Raw genomic sequence first — 9411 nt, 5'->3', positions numbered from 1 at the left:
AAAAAAACCACCCCAAAGAAAACATTACTGCCTGAAGATTGGCGGGGTAAGATGGTTATTATCCTTCCTGAACCAAAGGCAAGTCGCAGTAAGAACTCCACTACTGGCTAACTACTACCCCAATTGACACAGATTCGAGTCCTTAGTATCTACAGCGCAACATCTAGGGTTCCTCTCCATCACTTGATAGACCAGCTGATCTGCACGTGGATAAGAAGGACCGCCGCCTACAGGTGACCCGAGCTTCACCGCTGATTGGCCCTTACTTACCGCCCACCGCCTTCTGGCGTCATCAACGGACAAATCGCCGAGTCACCGTCACCGTCACCGACTCTCGTCCTACCTTGAGAAGTAAACTGCTTCATCCAGAGTCGTTCTCTACGCACCTGTGGCAGCCCCCCATGACCTCTCTAAATCCTCGCGAACCTTACTCCCAGGAGGAGCTCGAGAAGCTCTATCCGAAGGATTTGAAGCTCCAATTGGTCCAGGTGGTACGTACCAGACGAGATATCTGGTTTGGAGTGCATCTGATCTTGTACTAACTCTTCTGTAGTTCCTTCGCCATGGTGAGGTGGTTCAACGATGGTCTAGTGGCTAAATTACTTGTTCAATTGACTGACTGGCTTCAGGCGAACGCACTCCGGTGTCTTCTCGGTTTCAAAATGTATGAAGCTAACCACATACCTCCAATTTCCAATGTGATATAACTACTAAAACCATGAAGGCAGGCCTGGCTGAATGTAAATAATCTCAATCATACCCAGTTGTTTTCTATACCATTGCAGACTGACCGACTATTTTACCCGCGAAGATTGGCCGTACTGCAGTGTTGTGCGTCGAATGACCCAAATGGCCGCTAGTAACCAGGACCTCTCACAGTGGAAGGGCTTCGAATGGCGGAAAAAGACGGAGGCATTCGGCGATAGAGATGAGGCGGTGGTTGCGGTGGGTGCGACAGGTGATATTGAAGGCATCTGGTAAGTCGCGATGCAATGCACGGGATGGCTGGTGAGAGCGAGGCACTGACGAGTAACCCGCAACAATAGCCAACACGGCGAATTGACAGACAGGGGACGGGAAACAACCCTTGCTCTCGGCCAGCGTCTGAGACATCTTTATGTTGACCAGCTTGGGTTCATGCCTAAGATCAAGTCTGACACCGAGGATATGTACCTCCGAGCCACACCCATTCCGCGAGCCCTCGAGTCCCTCCAGCAGGCTTTCTGGGGCATGTACCCGGCCAGTGCTCGCACTCAAGACTTTCCTCCGCCAGTGATTGTTGCACGCTCCGTGTCGGAGGAGACTCTATTCCCTAATGAAGGCAACTGCCGTCGATTCAGACAACTGGCAAGACTCTTTGCCGATAGGGCAGCGTCACGGTGTACGTGGGGTAGTGAACCATAAAAGGACATCATAAGCTGATCAACATATCTACGCAGGGAATGAAACCGAACAGATGAATTACATCAACAGCATCCTGTCAAAATGGATGCCCGAGAAGTCCCCCAAAGTTGCCGTCGACTCTCACCCCCGTCTCTCCGGAATCAATGACACTATCAATGCAACCGACGCTCACGGACCCGCAACACGTCTCCCTGCAGAATTCTACGATAAGAAACTGAGACAGTACATGGAGCACATTGCCGTCGACGAATGGTTCGCCGGTTACAACGAGAGCACCGAATACCGCAAACTTGGCATTGGAGCCCTACTGGGCGATGTGGTCGACCGCATGGTCAGCACCGCCGTCGATGGTGGCTGGCGCAGCGAAACCTCGGCATCTGGGTCCTCCACCGATGATGGCAAAGCGATCAAGTTCGCCATGAGTGGATGCCACGATACCACCTTGGCAGCAATCTTGGGTAGTCTGGGCGCCTCCCCTGGTAGGTGGCCACCTTTCACCTCCTCCATTGCTGTCGAGCTCTTCTCAAAGGCGGACCGTAAATCCGGCAGTGAGAATGCTGGCGTCATGCTCGAGGAATTCTCAAACCCTGCTATCGCCCAGAAGAAGAGCGGGGGTCTTTTCTCCTTCATGAAGGGCTCTTCGAACTTGGACAACTCAACTCCGCCCCCTCCGTCTGAAACTGCCCGTGCCCCCCTTGCATCCTTCCCCGATTCCGCAAGAAACTCCCTACAGAAACACTATGTCCGTATCCGCTACAACGACGTTCCAGTCCGTATCCCTGGTTGCGCTGCTAAGCCGCAGAATCATCTTCCTGGAGACGATACCTTCTGCACATTAGACGCATTTAAGGAGATTGTTGATAAGTTCACGCCCAAGAACTGGCGGGAAGAGTGCACAGAGAACGTTGGAGCGGGCCTCTATGGCAAGGACGACAAGGAGAAAGCAGTCTCTGGGTTCTAGGGCGTTCAGTAGTATATATCCATACATGTCACTCAACGTGTACGGTAATGGTATTTATTTTGGCTATATATAATCTTTTTCTTTTTTTTTGGAAAGGAGAGAAAACGAGGAAACGCAGAGTTACGCACGTCGTGATCTTATCAGAAACTTCGACTATAGAAGCCTTCATTTCTTTTGTATTATGTCTCAGCGTAATAATAATCATGTATGTACCCGAACAGGACAGAAAACCTGTCCATTGACTAAAACTTTTACCTCCATATACAGTTATGTACCTCCTGAAAGCACGATAAATATTGATATGATACAGGGTATGTAACGATAAGAGTATCTTGCTTTATCTCTAACTCGAACGCTTCACAGTCCTACTGGGACTGCGGCTGTTGCGCCTCACACGCACCTCAGCTTCACTATCACTGCCACTGGTGCTCCAGCCGCTTTCACTTTCGCTGGCACTCCAGGCCGAGTGACGCTTGACCGGGGACTTCTTGTCGAGATCCATTTCTTCAGCGGGGACAGCAGGTGTTGGTTCCGCATCGGCCAGGCTAGCACCAGCCTTTGACTTCTTCTCGTGCTTGGCCTTTCTTCTCATCTTCTCCTGCATTTTGGCAGCCTCCTGTTTCTCCTTCTCCTGGCGCTGCTTCTCGGAGTCCTCTTCCGAAGCGCGTTCCAGGATGTCGTAGAGCTTCTCCACTGCCGGCGCGTACGCCTGCGCGACGGGCATATCGCCAACACGGATGCGCATGTAGTCGAAGGCGGCGACGACAGGAACCTTTACCTGCGGCTTTTCCTCTACCTTGATGGTGGCAAAGAAGGAAGGAACATACCCATTGGAGGTTGCCGCTTGGGAGGCCTCTTCCGGTTCGTTGTCTGGGATGTCGGGTTGTTCGGGCTGGACAACGGTCTCTTGGCGTTTGGCGGGCGGGCGGTTCTTTTCTACGTGTGCGACCTTCTGGTACCGTTGACTGAAGTGGGTGAGGAGGATGGCGCGAGCTTCCATTCTGCGGCCAACTTCTAGGGCTTCGGATGTCGTAGAGTGTTTCTTCGCGATAGCCGATACTCCCATGTCATCCTGGAAGGTGGCTTCGTGGATGAGAACGGTGGAGCCGTGTCCAATCGCGGCAAAGCTAGGGGAAGGCCGGCAGTCACCCGAAAAGGAGACCTTGAAGCCGTTCGAGAAGACAAGTGAGACTGCATGGCGCCACGGCAATGAGATACCTTTGTGGTTAAGAGATCAGCAAGACCTGTGGCTTTGCGGAGAAGTGGCGTGAGCGGAGACGACTCGTTGTCAAAGCTAAGCTCTGTACTTCGGGGATTTGAAGTTTCGACTTCCTGGTTAGAGAATGAGCCATCCGCACGACAGTGCCGGTATACAAACCTAGTCCGCAGTGCCCTGTTTTGAATCACGGGGTAAGCGGATAAGGGAATCACTTTCCCAAAGCCAAAATTTTCGGCGCTTGCGTACTCTTCTAGCCACCAGATCATGTTTTCTTCAGAGACAAGGAACAGTCTCTTTTCCTGGAGTATCTTGGACATGTCGGTCTCGATAGCGCTTGTTTGCGAATCTCCATTCGGATAGTTCTCTTGGAACCACGCCTTGATGACAGAAGCAGTACCAAGATGGTGGTCTGCATGCAGATGGCTAATCCAGATCATTCGCAAGTTCTGTAGAACTTCCCGCAACTTTTCGGGCTCGAAAACGCGCTTCAGCTGACCAAGCGTGTTCTCGCCGCAGTCAAGCAGATAGTAGCCGTAACCAGGGACATGAACGAGAGTGCTGGAAACATTGCGGTATTTGGAAGGAGAAGAAGAACCTGTACCAAGGGTGATGATCTCCGCATCGGCTCCTGGAAGGTCTTTCCGGAACTGCCGCAGCTTTTCCTCAAATTCTTCCTTTTTGACTCGCCTATCGATCGTACTCATACGTTTCTGGACTGCCACAGGTATCCGTTGCACTGCCTCAATTGCATTGAACCGTGGGACAACCTCAGAGCGGTTGATGTCAAAATTAGGTTCCATGTCAATGATAAGGCCAGGCTCAATTGCTTCGAATGGCGAATTCTGCACATTTCTCACTGTGACCTCCGAACCATGAGTGCGTGTCCCTGGTTGTGGAAGGCTCACATTGTCATGGACTGGCACTGGGTAGTTGTCGCGCCTCAACTGCGCCATACGAACAGATGAGCCGGCAATGCTGCCCATAGCCAAGTAGTTTGGACAATAGTCCGAGCTAGACACAGTGTGTTTGCAATGGGGCATACTGGCGACAAACTCACGCAGCCGTGGATGATCTCCGACTCCGGGGCCTAGTATCCAGATAAATGCTTCAAGGTTCGTAGTGACAGAAGGTGACTTCCATTCCGGCCTACTAATCAGACTCTCCACATACTCTGAGCTAGGCAGGTCGATGATGGCTAGACCTTTTCCAAGTCGTGGGGGGCCTAGAACCATCTCAGGCGTAATGGTTTGCTTATCTTCGGATATCACGCTTTCGCCCTTCGTCAGACGCCCGAAGTCCTTACCTTTATGGACCTTCAACTCCGCCGCTTTCTTGGGATCAAACTTGCCTCTGATATCATGATTCCGCACGATATAAGAAACAGCTTCATTACACCAGGTGGTAGGAGGAATTTTTTCAACGGCTGCGCCTGGCCAAGGCTGGCGTACAAAAACCTTGATGTCAGGCAGCGGTTCATTGCTTCCCGGAGCAGGACCCGTGTATTGCTCAAGCGCCCTGGTCTCTGGATTGCGAACAAACATGACCGCGGGCATCTTAACCTCAGCCAAAGGGGTCTCAACCAAAGCATCCAATTTCCATGTCGAATTGAACATGTCCGTTATAACCGATTGCCTGATGATTTGGTCGCGAGTGCGCGGGTCAATCGCCTCTTGAGCAGTAACTTCTTCTCTGAATTCATCAAGGCTCCTCTTCCTCGGGCTTTGTGGGGCAACACGGAGGATTTCCTTCGGCTGCAAAGATGTGGGAGGACGAATAGGCATAGCCCATACTTTGATGTTATCATCAGACCAAGTGGGTTTTTCAAAAGGATCTTCTGTCTCTGCAGACTCTTTCTTGGCCGTACTCTCACTGTCATATTCCCGTGTGAAGACCGGCATACCCTTCCTGAATACAAATCTCCGAGCAGTGGCTAAGGTATGCGCTAGGTTCTTACCACCATGGATTGTCAAGGTCCCCCGCTGCGCAACAGCCTCTCCATCCCGGACGGCGTAGGGCACGCCATGCTCCAATTTGGCCTTCGCAGGGGGCTTTTTGTCAGACTTGTCAGATTTGCCAGACTTTTGTTGGCGGGCCTGCTTCTCACGGGCCATAGCCTCCAGGGCAGTATTTGCACTAGCAACACCATCTGCGAGTGTAAGAATCACGCCAATCAAGCCACCATTATTGTCCCATTCCATGCGACCCGTGAGAAAAACATCGGTGAGGTAAGCGAGCTTAACACCACGTTCCGTACATGCCCGCTGAGTTCCTTCGGAGATCTGCCCGAAGAAATACCGCTTTTCTGGGAACTGAAGCGCGATAGTCGTGCCAGGCGTATCGGCCGTGGGGGTCGTTATAACCTGGTAGAAGAACTTCATGGGCTTCTGTCCCACAGGCGGGGTCGGCAAGAAATCAAAACCTGAGAGCTTGTGAGTTTTCGAGCTGTATAGCAAGTAGTTTTTCGATCCACGTCGCGTAATAAGTCTCGGAGCTCGGAGAAGAAATGTATCCCGTTTGAGTGGATATGGCGCGGTTTTCAGTGTGGGTAAGGGTTTCGTGGGAGGAACGGTCGATTTTGACGGATGTGATTTGGATTGGGGCTTTGATCTGGCGAAACTAGCGGAAGCAGGACTTTTTGATATCGAATCCTTTGGTTTAATGGATTTCGGTTTTGATGCAGCTCTGGGAATATGCCAAAAGGGTCGAGAAAACGAAGCTCTGAAAGGAACCGGAGAGCGGGCTATTATAGATGGGGCAACGTTTCCGCGAAAGGCTTTGAATAATAGCCCGCGGGCGGGAGGAAGGGGAGCCAACTTGGCTAGGGAAAAAATAATTAGTTAGGAAGAGATGCAAAGAACAGTCATCTCAAAGGATGAGTGACGCGATGAGGTGGTGAAGTTGGTTGGTTGTAGCAAATGAAAAACACGACTGGGGGGTGAAGTTGAGTCTGGCGCAGTTCAGAGCCTCTCTTCTCTAGTGGCGACAAACACCAGTTTGCAGCACTGCACATGACTACTCTAGTAGCTAGGTTATACTTCAACATTGTCGGATTTTGAAGGTGTTTGCCCGTAACTTTTGAATTTTCGTGATGTATTCACAGTAACTAAACTTGGTTCCTAGTAGCCAGTCCAGAAGGTATCCAATTCTGCAGAAAAAAAAGATGAAAAAAAAGAACACCAAAGGCCTGTAATCCTGATCCCACCTTGAACGATTTCGACAAATTGACTCCATCAAACCCAGCAATGAAAGGGAGAATAAAACAACGAGGATCCAAAATAGAAAAGAAGAAGAATAGGGTGAAACTAGTGGAGTTGCAAGTCAAGACAGTATATATAGTCACAGGATCATAAACAAAGGAAAAGGTATTTGTGTCTACAAGGACGCAAGTTCAGGTAGCTGAACTGCCTAAAAGGAAGAACATGACAAGAACAAACTTTACAAATTCTTAAGTTAATCTGAAGTTGCTTAGGTGCGACATGGGGAATCATGAGAGATGAGAGGTGACCATGGAAACACGCTGGAAAGCTGCTTCCATACTGTGACAGAGGTAAGAGAAACGGTTCTCTGCATCGCGGGACTCATTCTCGACCACCAATTCGAATGCATGTGCAGATTTCTCTGATTCAACTCCGTTGAAGGAGATATCAAACGACTCTTGTTGAGAAGTAACTGGGGAGTCGGCGAAGAGAGCAAATGCAGGATCCGATTCGTCAAATTCAACATCTGGGTTTTCAACGCCAACGCTGACCTCCTCAGACTTGAGCATACGATCGAAAACGGGCAATTCGTTCTTGGAATCCGTAACCTCAGGAAGGTAGGATCCAACACTGAAAGACTTGCCGGAGAGAATTTCGGTATCGATGATCGAGGGCTCGGGGACTTCCAAAACAGCGAACACTGATGGGTTGTAGTTCATATCAATACCGGAGTTCCAGCCAGCGTTGTTCATGCCCATAGCAGTTACGTCGAGTCCTTGGTTAGGGACAACAACCATACCGACTTGAGGATTCTGTTGCATGGCGAATTCCTGGGCTCCATGGCCGTGGTTGGTGTCCTTGGGCACGTTGGCCTGCATAGTTGGCTGCTGCTGGGGTTGGGGCTGGGACTGCAGTTGCTGCGGCTGTTGTTGCTGAGGCGGCTGCGGCTGAGCCGAGGTAGAGACTCCGTTGATGGACATCTCATCTAAAAACTGGGAGAAATTGGGGGAGGACAGAAGCATGCGTGCAAGATCGGTGAGACGAGCATTTTCCTCATACAGAGCACGGTTCTGGAGGCGCAACTCATGAGCTTCATTGGTTCTCGCCGCAACCTCGCTCTCAAGCTGACCGATGTATTCTAGGACGAATTAGTTTACCAGGTCATAGACAAGCATTCAAAAAAAATATCCATACCCTTTCTGCGAGACCGGAAAGCACGAGCGGAGACCTTGTTACGAAGTTGACGGCGCTCCTTGCTGCTAAGTTTCTTGCCTTCTTCACTAGCGAGCAGTCTCTCATCTTCATCCATATCTTGTTCATCCTTCTTGGCCTTGGCCATCTGAGGCAAGACAGAGGGGCTGGGAGAGTCAGACGGCGAGCTCGAGGTGCTGGACTGTCTCATTTGCTGCAAAAGACGAGTGATGCGCTCTTCCACAATCGGGTTCGTGTTGCGAGGGGGCTGGACCTGAGGGTTTCCATTGTTCTGCATCTGCTCTTCCATCCGACGTTGTTGCTGTAATTGTTGTTGCTGGCGCATCATTTCATGATGCTTTTGTTGTTGAGCCGCCTTGGCCATCGCAGCCTGCTGCTGATGCATTCCGGGGTACATGCGACCGACCTGGGTAGATGGACCAACGGGAACTACCTCCTGACCACCGAGGGCGCTGGGGTCGACGAACTGGCTCTTGTTGGGGTTTGGCGAGAAGAAATAGCCGGGGACCGTACCCATGTTATCGGACTCCAGGTCCATCTCTGAAGGGTTGCGGCTCGGGATTGCGTTGAAGTCGAGAGAAGCGTCCTCACGCTTCATATGAGTACCGGTAAACATGTCGGCGTTCATCATGTAGCCAGGGCTGGCACTACCGTACCCCATTCCGTTCATTTGGTTGAAAGTCATTGCTTGAGCTAGGGCACCTGGGGGAAGACCTGTCTGCTGCTTGTGCTCGTCATACTGGTGGCTCGGGCCTTGAAAAGCAATCGGTGATTGACCCGTTGCGGCGAAATTCGCGCTTCGAAGATCACCAGCGTTGAACTCTGTCGGAGGGATGGATGGTTGAGCCAGGGCCGCCTTGGGCCTGGCAGGCTCTGATGTGGTATAGGTGAGCTGATCGAGGTTGAGGAAGGTATCGATATCCTGATCGTATGTCGACGGGGCGACAACCGGATGTTCCGCTAATGTGGCCATGATGTGTATGATATATGTGCCCCGGGGGAGAATTGAGGGGACAGTGTTCTTTTAAGGTCGGATGGAAAGTGGGCGCTGGTGGATTACAAAACTCGATCGGCCCGGACGATAGCGAGAGACGAGGTGGAGGTGGTGTACGAGTCTAATAAGGGAGATTAAGAAGCGAGGTGAAAAACGAAAACAGGCTAAGCACAAGAAAATGATCACCCACGGTACGCAGTGGGGATAGGGAAAAAGAAGCGATGGTGTGTTGTGGTGGGATAGAAGATCGACGATGATGAAGAGTAAATGGAATAGATGTGTAGGTTAAGAAAGAGTTGGCAACAATAGGGAGAGAGGGAAGGGAGAGAGGAGAATGGAGTTCGCGCCCGAGCCAAAGTGGAAGGGAGGCGCCAGGGGAATCGACCGAGTGGGACGTTTCTCCACGCCAGGAATAGAAATCAGG

General features: G+C 51.1%; 3 protein-coding genes across 3 annotated transcripts; 1 reads left to right on the top strand and 2 right to left on the bottom strand.

The window, feature by feature from the left end:
- Positions 1–401: 401 nt before the first annotated feature.
- Positions 402–2365, top strand: ABOM_005169 (putative acid phosphatase; the record flags this gene model as incomplete). Its single annotated transcript, XM_022532298.1, has 6 exons — positions 402–491; positions 554–585; positions 630–698; positions 765–977; positions 1047–1381; positions 1440–2365. 6 exons carry the CDS (start codon positions 402–404, stop codon positions 2363–2365), a joined length of 1665 nt encoding a protein of 554 aa, XP_022390431.1.
- A 343-nt stretch (positions 2366–2708) lies between these two features.
- Positions 2709–5962, bottom strand: ABOM_005168 (tRNA processing endoribonuclease Trz1; the record flags this gene model as incomplete). Its single annotated transcript, XM_022532297.1, has 2 exons — positions 2709–3527; positions 3584–5962. The coding sequence occupies 2 exons, from the start codon at positions 5960–5962 to the stop codon at positions 2709–2711; spliced, it is 3198 nt and encodes a 1065-aa protein (XP_022390432.1).
- Positions 5963–7068: 1106 nt separating this feature from the next.
- ABOM_005167 (bZIP transcription factor) lies at positions 7069–8966 on the bottom strand (the record flags this gene model as incomplete). The annotated part of the gene is made up of 2 exons (XM_022532296.1): positions 7069–7919; positions 7976–8966. The coding sequence occupies 2 exons, from the start codon at positions 8964–8966 to the stop codon at positions 7069–7071; spliced, it is 1842 nt and encodes a 613-aa protein (XP_022390427.1).
- Positions 8967–9411: the final 445 nt, after the last annotated feature.

This window comes from Aspergillus bombycis, assembly GCF_001792695.1.
Source record: "Aspergillus bombycis strain NRRL26010 chromosome Unknown contig00029, whole genome shotgun sequence".
Lineage (NCBI taxonomy): Eukaryota > Fungi > Ascomycota > Eurotiomycetes > Eurotiales > Aspergillaceae > Aspergillus > Aspergillus bombycis.
Note: the sequence above shows the minus strand (reverse complement) of the source record. Positions and strands in the feature narration are given on the sequence as shown.